This window comes from Natrix helvetica (genome assembly GCF_964273705.1).
Source record: "Natrix helvetica genome assembly, chromosome: W".
Classification (NCBI taxonomy): Eukaryota; Metazoa; Chordata; class Lepidosauria; order Squamata; family Natricidae; genus Natrix; species Natrix helvetica.
In genome coordinates this window covers 81,568,413-81,584,315 of record NC_138555.1, presented here as the reverse complement: position 1 = coordinate 81,584,315, position 15,903 = coordinate 81,568,413, and the positions used below count along the sequence as shown (strand labels likewise).

The following is a 15,903-nucleotide window of genomic DNA, read 5'->3' as shown; positions in this document are numbered from 1 at the left end:
TTAGTGGCTGTTTGAAATGACAACAGGCCTCCAGCGGGTTGTTTATGATCTGGATTCGAATTCTGATGGCTGGCCCAGTCCTACAGTGACAGGATTATGTTCTGACCGAGGCTTCCCAAAAGCATGAAACAAACTCCTGGTCCTGGCAAAAAACTCTTTATTAATTTGCTGTGAATTCTGCTCATTCGCATCCAGCAAAGTCTTTCAAGGGAGGATTTACGGTCACAGACCTTATCTGGCTTGGAGATCTGCCAGGCCGATAGCTGCAAAAACTGGTAAGGAGTCTTGGAGAGTCCCGAACCAATGAAGTGAACTCCTGCAAACTTCACTCCCCTTTCGCCCCTCTTTTATTTCCCCTGGGAGGGGCCATTCATCATCCACCTGTGGCCTTACTCTCAAGTCGACCCTTGTTCTTTAGCCGTTCCCTTCGTCTGGCAACTCTGCGCATGTGCATCCTGGGAACAAGCTCCAGCTGTTCATCTGCCTCACGGATGTCTGCCTCTGAAGGCAGCTGATAACTGTCAGATGGCCTCCAACACAGAGACCTCCTCAGAGCCTTCCACAGATTCCAGGACTGGCCCAGGTTACTTCCCAACTGCCTCACTGTCTGAATCTGCTGCCAACTCCGCTGGCCGCTGGCGGGCCACAAGAGATTACAATTTAGGTCCATGATGGCGAACCTAAGCCATTTCTGAGGGCACGTGAGGCATTGCCCTGTCAGCTGGACAGCTGATATTCAGCCATGATTTTCAGCCAGTTTTCACCCTCCAGAGGCTTCTCTGAACCCTCCGGAGGGCGAAAAACTGCCCAACACGCAAACCGGAAGTCTGTTGGGCCGTTTTACACCCTCCCCAGGGTCCTAGAAAGCCTCTGGAGCCCGGGGAGTGAAAAACGGACCTACCAGGCCCACTAGAAGTTGGAAAATGGGGCATTTTGGGCATCTGGAGGGCCTCCCCGGGAGGTGGGAGGCAGTTTTCGCCCTTCTCAGGCTCCAAGAAAGCTGTGCGCGCATCGGCAGGACAGGGACAGGGGGCACGGTGCGGGCAGGCATTAAATTATGGGAGTGAGCACGCAAATGTGAGCAATAGCGCATGCGCGCTTTTGGCACCTGAGGCAAAAAAGGTTCGCCATCAATGCCCTATACCAGCGGTCAGCAAACTGTAGCTCAGGAGCCACATGTGGCTCTTTCCTCGCTCTGTTGCGGCTCCGTCACCGGTCGGCGCCACAATTTTGAGAGGAGCTTCTGGTGAGGGGCGGGGGGGGGGGGAGAGAAGCCCAGTGCGCCATGAGAAGACTCTATGGCAAGGGGAGGGTTTTCCTGTTGTCTCCACGATTGATAGGGCTTTCGGTTATGACAGGTAGAGGAAAAAGGACGCCGCGCTAGAAGGAGACTATGGTGGGGGGAACTGAACTTCCGGTCACCTCCAGAATTGAACTTCCGGTTAGGACCGTAGTGGCTCCCGGTGTTTTCTTTTCTGTGGGAAACGGCTCCAAATGGCTCTTGGCGTGTTTAAGTTTGCCGACCCCTGGCCTAGACCATTTCAGACAAGTATCCGTCGATCCTCTTCTTAAAAACCTCAGGGTTTTAAAAAAAAACAAATAAAGGAATTCAAAGGAAAATAAATAAACGGCACCAAACAAGACAGGAGGACAGAGAAATTTGCTTTATTCTAACAATTCAAAATGTCCCTTTTGGGGGAAGGGAGCAGAAAGCTCATAGCAAAAATTGCAAAGGCAACAGAAGGTGAAATTACATACCGAAGAGCCCTCGGTTAGTGGTCACAGCTCAAGAACAAAAAAAGACATAGTGCAAATACTTCTTATCCCCCGTTACCCGCGCTCGATTCGGGGAACAAAACAGAAGGACGACGCGGCCTCCGATTCAGTGATTTCTTAACTACCTCTGCCAGGCCGAAGGACAAAGAGACAGCATATATACGTGGCCGGCATGACTCAACGCCGAAGGCGCACGGAACGTTGTTACCTTCCCGCCAAAGGTGGTGCCTATTTTTCTACTTGCATTCATCACGTGCTTTCAAACTGCTAGGTTGGCAGAAGCCTGGACAAGTCACGGGAGCTCACTCCGTTACGCGGCGCTAGGGATTCGAACCGCCGAACTGCCGACCTTTCTGATCGACAAGCTCAGCGTCTTAGCCACTGAGCCACCGCATCACTTTATAGAGATATATATATATATGAATTTATACATGTTAAGAGAGAGAGATAAATGAAGGATTTGGAGCAAAATCGGGATACCCGGTTGATCGTAAATTAAGAACGGAATAGAATCACGGAGTTGGAAGGGACCTTGGAGATCTTCTAGTCCAACCCCCTGCTTAGGCAGGAAAACCCATACCACTTCAGACAAATGGTTATCCAACATCTTCTTAAAGACTTCCAGTTTTGGGGCATTCACAACTTCTGGAGGCAACTTCTGTTCCACTGATTAATTGTTCTAACTGTCAGGAAATTTCTCCTCAGTTCTAAGTTGCTTCTCTCCTTGATTAGTTTCCACCCATTGCTTCTTGTTCTACCCTCAGGTGCCTTGGAGAATAGTTTGACTCCCTCTTCTTTGTGGCAACTCCTGAGATATTGAAACATAGCTATCATGTCTCCCTTAGTCCTTCATTTCATTAAACTAGACATACCCAATTCCTGCAACCGTTCTTCATGTTTTAGTCTCCAGTCCCCTAATCCTCTTTGTTGCTCTTCTCTGCACTCTTTCCAGAGTCTCCACATCTTTTAACATCATGGTGACCAAAACAATATTAATTTATCAGTCTCTCTCCTCATCCTTGAATGTCTATTTTCTTTTCAGGACAATTGACTTCTTCCAAGTTGAATTTTACGAACACAAATCTCAGAAGCCACCCTGAGAACTAGCGTAGATAGTCCTCGACTTACAACAGCTCATTTAGTGACCGTTCAAACTGGCCACGCCCCTCAAAAAAGGGACTTACAACCGGTTTTTTCCACAGTTATAATCTTGGCATGGTGACGTGATCCAAATTGGGACGCTTGGCAACTGTATTTAGGACGGTCGTAGTATCCCAAGGTCCTGTGATTCCCTCGTGACAAGCAAAGTCGACGGGGGGAGCAAGGTTCACTTAACAACCATGTCGCTAACTTGATCATTCCAGGGATTCACTTAACACAACTGTGACAAGAAGAAAGGTCATAAAAGAGAGCCAAACTCGCTCGACCAATGTCTCACGTAACAACCGAAATTCTGGAATCCATCGCGGTCATCAGACGAGGACCACTCGTCGCGTCCCACGTTTCTCTCAAAAATTTCAACTTGGGAGAAACAACGGTACAATTTACAATTTATTTTCCTTTTTTGTCTCAAGCTTGTATTCTATTTGCATTCTGTGGGCTTTGTAAAAATAAGGATAAATAAAACGACTGGGCAGAAAACCAACACAGATTTTGTGGTTATTTTTTTTTTTTACTTTTTTTCTTTTTCTCCTCCTCGCGCCTAAAATATGATTAAAATCCAGACACTGCTTTATTATTATTTTTTAAGAAAAAATATCAGACAAGATTTAGAAGGATGGAGTTGAATCCAGTTAGGGGGAACGAGATATTTCGTTTTCTAAAAAGGCCTAACTCAGCCTGTCAGCAAACTGCGGCTCTGGAGCCGCATGTGGGCTCTTTCCTCCCTCTGCTGCGGCTCCGTCACCGGTCGGCACAATTTTGAGAGGAGTTTCCGGTGGAGGGGAGGGGGGGAGAGAAGCTGAGTGCGCCAGGAGAAGACTCTATGGCAAGGGGGAGGGTTTTCCAGTTGTCTCCACAATTGATAGGGCTTTCGGTTATGACAGGTAGAGGAAAAAGTACACCGCGCTAGGAAGAGACTCTATGGTGGGGGAAACTGAACTTCCGGTCAGGAGCTCCAGAATTGAACGAGGGCTTCCGGTTAGGACTTTTGTGACTCCCGGTGTTTTCTTTTCTGTGGGAAACGGCTCCAAATGGCTCTTTGAGTGTTTACGTTTGCCGACCCCTGGCCTAACTGATTAATGTGGATTGTAGTGGATTTACTCTCATCCAATGTTGGATACAGGTAGTCCTCGACTTACGACAGTTCGTTTAGCGACTGCTCAGTAACTGAAAAAAGTGACTTTTTCTCTTCATTATTTACAGCCACGGTAGCATCCCCATGGTCACATGATCACAATTTTTGACAACGGACTTATATTTACGACCGTCACTGTGTCCTGGTGTGTGTGTGTGTGTGTGTGTGTGTGTGTGTGTGTGTGTGTGTGGTGATCCCCCTCTGCAACCTTCTGACCTGCAAAGGCCATGGGGGAAGCCCAATTTGCTTAACAACCGGGTTGCTCACTTATCAACTGAAGTGATTCGCTTAACAACGGTAGCAAGAAAAGTCGTAACCTGAGGAAAAGCGTAACCAATGCCTCCCTTAACCAGAGAAATTTGGGGCTCTATTGAGGTCTTGACTTGATTTATAAGGACCAGCTGTAGCGATCAGACCTGGATTAATAGAATAGGAATAGGGAATAAAGAGAATTAGAATAGAATAGAATAGCGAATAGATTAGAGAATTGGAATAGAATAGAATAGGGAATAAAGAGAATTAGAATAGAATAGGGAACAGATTAGAGAATTAGAATATAGAATAGAGTAGAATAGACTAGAATAGGGAATAAAGAGAATTAGAATAGAATAGGGAATAGAATAGAATAGGGAATAGAATGAACATAATAGAAAAGAATATGGAACAGAATAGAGAGAATTAGAATTAGAATAGAATAGGGAATAGAATAGAGAAATAGAATAGAGAATTAGAATAGAATAGAATAGGGAATAGAATAGAGAATTAGAATAGAATAGGAAATAAAATAGAGAATTAGAATAGAATAGAATTGAATAGGGAATAGAATAGAGAATTAGAACAGAATAGAACAGAACAGAATAGAGAATTAGAATAGAATAAAATAGAATAGGGAATAGAGAATTAGAATAGAATAGAATAGGGAATAAAATAGAAAATTAGAATAGAATAGGGAATAGAATAGAGAATTAGAATAGAATAGAATAGAATAGAATAGGGAATAGAATAGAGAATTAGAATAGGAATAGGAATTGAAATAGGAAAAGGAATAGGAAATAGAATAGAAATAGAATATAGAATGTAATATAGAATAGAATAGAATAGAATAGACCTGGAAGGTCTATTCTAGTTTTCTAGTCCATCTGGTCCTTGGAGGTCCTCTAGTCCATCCCCTGCTCAGGCAGGAAACCTTATACCATTTCAACCGTGTGACTCACTGAACAACTATGGCAAGAACGGTCGTAATACGGAGCCAAATTCACTTGAACGAATGTCTCGCTTCACAACACAGATTTGTGGGCTCTATTGTGGCCGTAAGTCGAGGACTACCTGTGTTTTTCCGCCACAGGCCACTTCATCCCTTCTTAAGTCGGATGCCGGGTTTGTTTTGGAGAATTCTGGATTTGAAATCCAGAAAAAATAAGGGGGGGGGGGAAACGACATCGCCATTGTCCACTTTACTGCTATGAAATAAATCATAGCCTCATTTTAAGAAAACTTTTAAGAATTTAAGAACAATTTTGTAATAGCGGAAGGCAAAAATAACCCTGATTTTTTATTTAAGCTTTTCCTTTTCCCAATTTCCCCACTGATGTTCATTTCAGAGTAGACGGGTGTATATTTTGCCTCATATTTGTCCCTATAAAGCAGATTTTCTCATAAGGTTGAAGATGGGTGGATTTCAACTCCCAGAATTCTCCAGCCAATTCTGGGAATTGAAGTCCCCCCATCTTTAAAGTTGAAAAGCACTGCTTTAAAGGAAAATAGCCCGCAATTAATACCGCTAAATTTGTAACCCATCACCGCTCTTATAAGATTCTTATTCTGTTTCATACAAAATCTGCCTTATTTACAGCTGTTTTAAACATCCCATGTGCAAAATTTCTTTTTTTCTCTCTCCCTCTCTCTCTATTGGCTGTGCTTTGAAAAAATAATTTACTTACAAAAGATTTATCAACAAAAGATTCCAAGTATATTCCATCTTTCTTTTTTTCTTTTTTTCTTTGTTTTGTAAATCTAGGATTCCTTCCCACGGAACATTTTTAAAAAAAGGAAAAAAAAGAATGATCAGCTAGCAAAAAAATTTGCACCGTAAAATGCGATTTGCAAAAAAAAAAAAAAAGTTCCGGTGGAATTATAATATATATATATATTATTCCAGCTTTCCATTAATTCACAAAAATACATTTTCAGTTGCGATAGGTAACGGATGATTGGAAGGTCAAATTGCCACCAAGGAAAAATCAAATCAAATCAAATTACTGCTCTTAAGAGAAACCGCCTTCATGTCGCTAAAAGTTTACTCTGGAGTGTATCTTTGCTTTTTTAAACCCTGTTTCCCCGAAAATAAGGCCTTCCCGGATAATAAGGGCAATCGGGCTTTCGAGCGCATGCACTAAAATGAGCCGTCCCCCGAAAATAAGCCCCCCCCCCGAAAATATTTCAACAGAGCAGCAGCCATGAGGTGACCACGCTCGCCGCCTCCTGCACCTCAAAAATAATAAGACCTCCCCAAAAATAAGGCCAAGAGCTTATTTGGGGGGGGGAGAAAATAAGACCCTGTCCTATTTTGGGGGAAACATGGTAGGCAACTAACTGGAGCATTTCTACCAAATAACTGGAGTGTCTCTTCCTCCTCATTTTCTAAGAAGGATCTTTAAAATGCCAAGCACGTATACTTCGAGAACTTTCCACAGACGCTCTCACTTCAGGGACAAAGACATCTAAAACCTCGCTCGAGAATTGTCGTGCTTTGGAACACAAACGGCAATTTCTGAGGAGAATAATCCCCTCTACAAATTAAGATTGAAGGAGCCAAGAAAACGATCCGTCTGGCGAGCCACAAAGAAATGTCTAGCAAGCCCTCGGTGGATCAGAAAAAGGGAACTGACACCAAAGGCCAAATGAAGCCCATTCCTGACGATCAAAACCCCGACAAGAAAGAAGAAATAATTTTTTTTAAAAAAAATGATTTTTCTCCAAGGTTTCCACTCGTTTCTAACACAAGAGCGGGATAAACGTGGAAGGATTGGTGGGAAAGAAAAATAAGCTTGACTGTCCGCTGTCGGTCGCTGGTGACAAATTTCCTCAAGGCCACATCCAGCCAAATTTCTCAAGTCAGAAGAGGTTCGTCGTCGGCGTTCCAGTTCGCGAAGTTGTCGAGTCGCGGATCGGTGAGAGGGACTAGAAGCACTTCGTCTTCATCGTCGGGAGATGGCGAGGTGTTCCGGTCGTCTCCAGCTTCCACGGAACAGGTGGGCGTGGAGGAGAAAAGCCGGACGCGGAGGCTGCGCATGACCCCCGTAAACCCTGGAGTAGGCCGCGGGATGTGAAGATCTGGCATGGGTTCTGCAGGAGTCGGTGGGACCTTGACGGGAAGAGGCAACGGTTGGTCTTCTGGAAGCTGGGGCGAAGCATCTCCGTCCCCGCAAGATGGTTCAACAGGAGTGGAAGATGAGTTAGGGGCGCCGGTGGAAGCCGTAGTAGAAGATGAAGCAGGGGAGGCCGAGTGACGGAGTAGCCCCAATCGGCGCATGCGCCTCGTCAGACGTCGTACAAAGCGGCTTTGATGGGGACGACGCCCTCCGCCAGCCCCCGGAGGGCTAGCTGGGTCTCGTCGCAAGATATGCAGGAGAGATCGCAAATTCCCCAGGACCGAATTCTGAAACGACAACCCAGAAAAAAGTGAGATATTTGGCTTCACAAATTCCCTTGAACTACAGGTAGTCCTTGTCTTACAACAGCTCATTTGAAGTCACAACGCCGCTGAGAAAAGTGACTTACGACCGTTTTCACAATTACCACGGTGGCGCTAGCTATCCCTATGATCCCACCCGATCAAAATTCAGACATTTGTCCACTGGTTTATAGTTATGACGGATCCTGGGGCCATTTTGTGACCGTCTGACAAGCAAAGTCAATGGGAAAAAACAGATTCACTTAACAACCGTGTTACTAACTTAACACCTGCAGCGATTCACTTAGCAACTGTGGCAAGAAAGGTCTAAAATGGGGCGAAACTCGCTTCACTACTGTCTCACTTAGCGACTAGCTGAATACCACTTCTGATTACACGCAGTCTTAGTTCTCCTTGGTAGAAATGAGTGATTACTGGGGTTGGGTATCTCTTACAGTGAAAAGGCACATCTTTAGAAAGGCCTACAGAGATCTTAACAGTTTTGGGGTCCTCATGAGATGGACTAAGAATGCCTGATGACTTCTTAGGAACACCAGCAGGCAAGGAACATCACAAAAATTGGCCAAGTGACCCTCAAGAAGACTAATGCTTATTGGGAGTCATTGGTACACCCTCATCACTCATTCTTGTCTTCTGTTGTTCTACAAAGCTCTTGAGATGTTGCTCCTCAACCTTCAAGGTAGATTATATAGATACAGATGAACAGAGTTGGAAGGGACCTTGAAGGTCATCTAGTTCAACCCTCCTCTCCCGTCCAAGCAGGAGACCCTACACCATTTTTTGAAAAGTGGCAATCCAATCTCTTCTTGAAAGCCTCCAAGGATGAAGCTCCCACAACTTCCGAAGGCAACTTCTGTTCCCTCGGCTGATTTTTCTCTCTGTCAGGAAATTTCTCCTTATTTCCAGGTTGAATCTCTCCTTGGTCAGTTTCTATCCATTATTCCTTCTCTGGCCTTCAGGTGTTTCGGACATTAGCTTGCCCCCCCTCCTCTCTGTGACAGCCCCTCAAATATTGAAAGACTGCTCTCATGTCTTCTCCTGGCCCTTCTCTTCACTAGATTAGTTCCTGCAACCGTTCATCGTATGTTTTAGCCTCCAGGCCCCTCATCATCTTGGTTGCTATTCTCTGCACTTTTTTTCTAAATTCTCAACATCTTTTTTATAGTGTAGTGACCAAAACTGGATGCTGTACTCTAGGTGCGGTCTTACTAAGGCTTTGTAGAGTGGTATTCTATATTCATTCAGTCTTTCCCTTAATTAAAAAGACCACTTTAAAGATGCTTTTCTGATTGATCCAATCAAGCAGAGGCTTCGTGACCTTGGGTCTGGAATCCCCATAATCACATAATTTTTTTTCCTCAGAATAATATGCAAATAACCCTTGACTTAACAAGTGTAATTCGGGCCACAATTACGGTTGTAAGTTATGGCGGTCTTTAAATGGGTCGGAAGGTGACCAACTCAATTGCACGACTTTTTTTTTTTTGCCCTCTGCCTAATCCTCCACTTATTAAAGAAGTTCATTTGACCCAGTCGGTGGTTTTGCCAGGAAGTGGAAATAAATGCCCAAAACGTGTGTGTGTGTGTGTGTGTGTGTGTGTGTGTGTGTGTGTGTGTGAGAGAGAGAGAGAGAGAGAGAGAGAGAGAGAGAGAGAGAGAGAGAGAGAGAAAATAATGTGACTACGTCACTGCAAATAATTGCAAATATGAACCAGCGTCCGAAATATGTGACCACAGATGACAGTGTTGGTGGGATCGTCTTAAGTATCTTTCGCCGGGGTATGTGATCGGTCGTTAAGTGAGGACTACCTTTACATCTTGCTTCTCAGGAGCAATTACATGGAAGGACCTGTCTCCAATGAAGACATGAGAGCAGGGGTGTCAAACACGATTTCATTGAGGGCTGCATCAGCGTTGTGTTTGACCTCAGGGGGGGCGTGGCCAGCTTGACGTCACTCATGTCGGGGGCGCCTAGGGTGGCGTGAGCGCTCTGCCAGAGAAAACAGGCTCCCGATCACCGTTTTCTGCTGGGCCGGCCTCCTGCAACCCTCTGCCAGTGAAAACGGAGCTCCGTTTTTCCTGGAAGACGCACTGCGAAAATCAAGCTCCATTTTTGCTGGCAGACACACCGCAGGCTGGTCCGCTGTCTCCAGGGCGACCTTGTGGGCCAGATCTAAGCACCCCATGGGCCAGTTCCATTAAGCGGTGCTAGGGATTCGAACCGCTGGGGTGCCGATCTTTCTGATCGACAAGCTCAGCGGTTCGAATCCCTAGCACCGCTTAATGAAGTGAGCTCCCGTTACTTGTCCCAGCTTCTGCCAGCCTAGCTGTTCGAAAGGAAGTAAGGGTAGGAAATTAAGGAAAGAGGATGAGGAGGGGACCGATGGTCTTCTGAGTCTCCAAACGTGGCCACTGTAAGACCTGTGGACTTCAACTCCCAGAATTCCCCAGCCAACATGGTGGGCTGAAGAAGTCTGGGAGTTGACGTCCACAAGTCAGTTCGGTCTTGAGGGAGGCACGCAAAGCGTCTTGGGCTTACTCACCTGATTGGGATGCTCAACCGGAAACCCTTCCACTGGTGGAATAACCCCGCGAGCGATAAGCTGCCCGTAAGATGGCGGAGCCTGGCGCTGAACCAACTGGGCCTCCATCCGTGACATAGGTGCCAAGACTCTAAAGGAGGGAAAAACCAGAGAATGATGCGTGGACTTCAACTCCCAGAATCCCACTGGCATCATGGCCAATGCTAAGGAATATGTTCACCTTCCTGGTGGACAGCTGAGCTCGGGAGCGTTCGTCTCCTTAAAAGCCTATTTTTTTCCATTTCCCCTAGTTTCTTCCAGTAGGGGGAGAAACATTGCGGCCCACCAGCGGACATTGGAGCTGGTAGCAGACTCAGACAGTGAGGAGGTTGGGGAGGAACCTGGGCCAGTCCTGGAGTCTGGGGAAGGCTCTGATGAGGGCTCTGCGTCGGAGGCAGAGATGGGGCCAGGGCCGTCCGACAGTTATCAGCTGCCTTCGGAGTCGGAGATCAGTGGGGCAGAAGAACAGCTGGAGCCTGTTCCCGATGTGCGCATGCAGAGCTGTCAGAAGGGAACAGCCAAGCAACAAGGATTGACTTGGGAGTAAGGCCACAGGTGGACGATGAATGGCCCCTCCCAGAGGAAATAAAAGAGGAGCGAAAGGGGAGTGGAGTTTGCAGGAGACCATTAGTTCACTTAATTGGTTCGTGACTCTCTGAGGCTCCTTGCCAAGTTTTGCAGATAAGGTCTGTGACTGTAAATCTTCCCTGGAAAGACTTTGCTGGATACGAATGAGCAGAATTCACACTAAATTAATAAAAGGGTTTTTTGGTCAGGACAAGGAGTTTGCTTCATGCGCTTGGGAAGCCTAGGTCAGAAAAGCACTTCCTGAGCCCTTCATTCTCACTGGGTTAGTACATTCAAATTTATAAATCTTGAGAGGACCTTTATGATTGTCTAGAGCTGTCTCAGCAACGTTAAAATGCATGGACTTCAACTCCCAGGATTCCTGAGGACGTCTATGATTGTCTAGAGCTGTCTCAGCAATGTTAAAATGCATGGACTTCAACTCCCAGGATTCCTGAGGACGTCTATGATTGTCTAGAGCGGCTTTAACAACATTATGATGCATGGACTTCAATTCCCAGGATTCCTCAGTAGGCTCGAGGAAGGAAGAATTCTGGGAATTGAAGTCCATACCAAGTGCCAACATTGGGTAACGTGAAACACTGGCCTGGGGGTCAGCCCTCATCCCCAGGACACAACTCCTTCCCCCATCAGTCCATTCAACACGGGCTCTTCCTCTCAATATTGACCCCACTAGCGCATCAACTCTATCCCCATCCTCCTTTCCGGCCACTACACCTCCAAAGTCTCACCCTCTTCCTTAATTTCCCCAACTGGCCCCTCACCCAAATTCATGGCTCCGGAGCGCATACAAACGGCACGTGCAACCGAGCGCGATGACCAGGAGGAGACCGCACACTAGACTGCCGATGACAGCCGCCGTCACCACCTTGCGGGGGAGAATGTAGGAACAGTCCGCCTCGTCTGAGGTATCGACACAATCCGCCTGTCCGTCGCACACCCAGCTCTCGTAGATACAGCGGCCGTCTCTGCACCGGAAGTTCCCGGGCTGGCAGGAGTAACAATGGCGTTCGTCGGCGGCATCCGCACAAAATGTTTGGTAATTGCAACGGTCGGCGGGACCGTAGCAGACAGCACCTCCGATGCCTCGTCCTCCGCAGGGATACTGCCCGGGCGGGCAGCCGTGGCAACCGTCCTCGTCTGCGCCATTGGCACAATCCCAGTTCCCATTACAGCGCTCGGTGGTGCTGTAACACGTGGCACCCTCACCGCTGTCTCCTCCGCAGGGGAAATCCCATGGCACACAAAATCCTTGGACGTGGTACGTGGCGTTGAAGCCCCGTCCTTCTGTTCCTGGCACCGCCTGGTAGACGACCCATGCCCGGCTAGATGGGGAGTCCACCGACACAATCTTGTTGTTGCTGGTGTAATCCAAGTTGCGCAGCAGGTGAGGGCGGAGTGGCGTGCCGGGTGCCTCGTCGTACACCTGGAGGGAGTCCCCAATATCTAAGTTAAGGACCGTGAAGCGGAGGATGAGGGGACGGCTATCGTGGGCATCCAGGATCCACTGGCAATGTGCAGCGCCCAGGTGCGAGTCCGAGCTGAAGGCCGGGGAATAAATCACCCCGTAAAAGTCGTCCAAGGTGTGGTTACATGACACCACAGGCTGTGTTTTAGGTTCTGAAGCCGAGAAAGATGAAAAATGCAAGACACAAAAAGGACACCATTTTAAATTACGCAGCAGGATACCCACGAAATAACTTCCCTCTCTTCTACCAGTGTCTAGAATTTCTTTCTAAAGATACTATCAGTGTCATGAATCTTAAGACAGCGGTACCTCGGTATAAGTAGTCCACAGTTTACAACCACTATTGAGCCGAACATTTCTGAAACATTCGCTAAGAGAGTTTTGCCCCGTTCTCCGCACGCAGCTGTTAAGTGGATCCCTGCAGTGCTTACGTTAATCATACGGTTGTTCCCTTATCGACATTACTTATCAGAAGGTCGCAAATGGGGACCACATGACCTTAGGACACGTCCTAAATGTGAGTCAGTTGCCAATCGGCTCAGTTTTGACCACAGGGAGGCTGCAACGGTCATGGGACTAAGTATCCTCTTTATTGTCATTGTACTTAAATACAACAAAATTGGTTGTATAACCGTCCTGAGTCACTTTGTTCACTGGGGTTGTAACTTTGAACGGTCACCAAATGGATATTTTTTTTCAAGTTGAGGAAAACCCGCTACTCAGCTCGTCAAATTTGGTACTCGCCGCATTTTGATGTGACAATTTTGTCCCGCTACTCATCATTTGTTCAGTATTAAATGCACAAACTAGAACTGTCAGCGTCGGCTGCCTTGTGACTCACTACTTTAGGGGTGTCAAACTCACAATGACACGTTATTGTCGCGTGACACTTTGCAACTTTCTCCTTCGCTAAACTGGGGGTGGGAGTGGCCAGAGCAGGACACATCCGACCCGTGACAACCAGTGGTGGATTCCAAATATTTTTAGAACCTCTTCTGTAGGTGTGGCCTGTTTTGTGGGAGTTGCTTGCCGGTCATGTGACCGGGTGGGAGTTGGTTGCCAGCCATGTGACTGGGTGGGAGTGGCCAACTTGTAAAATGTGGTGGAACTCACTTAACAACTCTTGCTTAGCAACCAAAATGTTGGCTCAGAAACTCTGCATTTGAAGCACACAAGTCTTAAAGCTGTCAAGTTACAAGACCCTTGCACCCCTAACCCTTTAGGAAAAAAAACCCCAGGGGTGTTCAAACTTGACAGCTTTAAGACTTGTGGACTTCAACTCCCAGAATTCCTCCTCCAGTCATGTTGGCTCAGGAACTCTGGCAAGCTGTCAAGTTACAAGACCCTTGCACCCCTAACCCTTTAGAAAAAAAACCCCAGGGGTGTTCAAACCTGACAGCTTTAAGACTTGTGGACTTCAACTCCCAGAATTCCTCCTCCAGTCATGTTGGCTCAGGCACTCTGGCATTGAAGTGTGCAAGTCTTAAAGCTGTCAAGTTACAAGACCCTTGCACCCTTAACTCTTTAGAAAAAAAAATCCCAGGGGTGTTCAAAGTTGACAGCTTTAAGACTTGTGGACTTCAACTCCCAGAATTCCTCCTCCAGTCATGTTGGCTCAGGCACTCTGGCATTGAAGTGTGCAAGTCTTAAAGCTGTCAAGTTACAAGACCCTTGCACCCTTAACTCTTTAGAAAAAAAAATCCCAGGGGTGTTCAAAGTTGACAGCTTTAAGACTTGTGGACTTCAACTCCCAGAATTCCTCCTGCAGTCATGTTGGCTCAGGCACTCTGGCATTGAAGTGTGCAAGTCTTAAAGCTTTCAAGTTACAAGACCCTTGCACCCCTAACCCTTTAGAAAAAAAAAACCCAGGGGTGTTCAAACTTGACAGCTTTAAGACTTGTGGACTTCAACTGCCAGAATTCCTCCTCTCGCTCTTCATCTTGATGATGTGCGGATGGGCGGGGGAAGGGAGCTGGAACCGGTTCTAAACGGCACCCTAGATTTGTGGAACCTCTTCTATAGAAGAGGTGAGGACTGGCAGGAACCCACCCCTGGTGACAACCCTTCACTACATCATTCCTCACGGATAATAAATTGTTTGGATGCTCATTGTTTTTGAGAACTCAGTGCTCCTCCTGGAACCAATGAACGATCAGGACTACGGTACCACTCTACAGGGGATCCTCGTTTAGTAACCGCAATTAGGACTAGCGATATGGTTGTTAAGCAAAGTGGTCGCTAAGTGAAACTGTGATGGGGCTTCCCCTCTTCCTCCAGCTTTCCTCCGCTTTTGAGACCTGCGAAGAAGATCAATGGAAGGGGCAATTGCAAAGGTTTTCATCCCTGTTGTAATTGTGAATGGTCGCTCAATGAGTCAGTCGCTCAATGAGGATGCTTGGCCACGGGCATGATTTTACGACGCTTTCGGCGGCGTCGAGTTACATGATCGCCATGTGCAACCTTCCCAGCCAGCTTCTGACAAGCAAGACCAACGGCGAAAGAAGGATTCACTTAACGACCGTGCAATTAACTTAACATCGGCACTGATTCCCTCAGCAACCATTAACAAGCAAACAAAAAATCGTCAATATCAGGCAGGACTGCCTTTCTTAGCAGCTAAAATTCTGCTCCCCATTGTGGTCGTACGTTAAAGACCACCCGTACTACAGCTAATCCTCAACGTACGATCACAACAGAGCCCAAAATGTCTGTTGTTAAGTGAGACATTTGTTAAAGCCAGTTCTCTTCCATTTTACGACCTCCCTTGCCGCAGCGATGAAGCGCATCGCTTCAGTCGTTCAAAGTCGTTAACCCGGTTGTTAAGTGAATGTAGCTTCCCCACAGACATTGCTGGTCAAAAGGACGCAAAAGGGGATCACCCATGACCCCATGAACACTGCGGCCATCATAAGTGCGAACCAGATAATCGGGGGGGGGGGAGCGCTGCAAAGGTCATAAGTGACATTCTTCCACGGCCGTTATGACTTGGGACATTCACGAAACAAATTGTCGTAAATCGAGGATCATATCTGCATAATTTCGTCTCGGGGTTTTAGAGTCGGGGACCCCATAGCGCTGTCCTTACCTCGTTCGTATTTCAGCTGAAATCGGTTCCTCGCCCAGAATTTCCAACTGTAAGTGAGAGTCACGTTGCCCCCCTTTATGCGAATGTGTACCCGCACCAATTTCCTGGACGGCTGATTGGGCGCACGGATGATCAGCATTTCCGACCCGCAGGAAAGGAAGAAGTGCTGAACCTGTAGTGGGGGGGGGCGGAGAATCAAAAAAGACCCAGACTCAAATCGGATTGATCTTTCTAGGTCCATGATGCCGAATCTAAAGCACGCGTCCCACCGGTTGCCCCAGCTCAGCTACACTGTGTATGCGGGCGCACCTCCGCCCAGCCAGCTGTTTTTTGGGTCTCTGCCATGCATGCGCAAGGGGCGGGGCGCATGTGGGAGACACACACACATGTGCGGGGAGGCAGGGGAAGCACAGG

The 15,903-nt window shown here is 47.1% G+C and overlaps 1 protein-coding gene across 1 annotated transcript; it reads right to left on the bottom strand.

Moving 5' to 3' along the window:
• Positions 1-1,649: 1,649 nt before the first annotated feature.
• On the bottom strand, positions 1,650-15,654 carry LRP10 (LDL receptor related protein 10). Its single transcript, XM_081969567.1, has 4 exons — positions 15,490-15,654; positions 11,701-12,556; positions 10,310-10,439; positions 1,650-7,730 (listed from the first exon to the last, which is right to left on the bottom strand). Exons 1-4 carry the CDS (start codon positions 15,626-15,628, stop codon positions 7,182-7,184), a joined length of 1,674 nt encoding a protein of 557 aa, XP_081825693.1. The 5' UTR covers positions 15,629-15,654; the 3' UTR covers positions 1,650-7,181.
• Positions 15,655-15,903: the final 249 nt, after the last annotated feature.

Excerpts from the sequence above, each read along its gene's own strand:
- LRP10 (XM_081969567.1), bottom strand. The coding sequence starts at position 15,628 with ATGCTGATCATCCGTGCGCCCAATCAGCCGTCCAGGAAATTGGTGCGG. Across the intron at positions 12,557-15,489 it reads TCAGCTGAAATACGAACGAG|AACCTAAAACACAGCCTGTG; the intron begins GTAAGGACAGCG and ends TCTCGGCTTCAG. Across the intron at positions 7,731-10,309 it reads CGGTTGAGCATCCCAATCAG|AATTCGGTCCTGGGGAATTT; the intron begins GTGAGTAAGCCC and ends TTGTCGTTTCAG.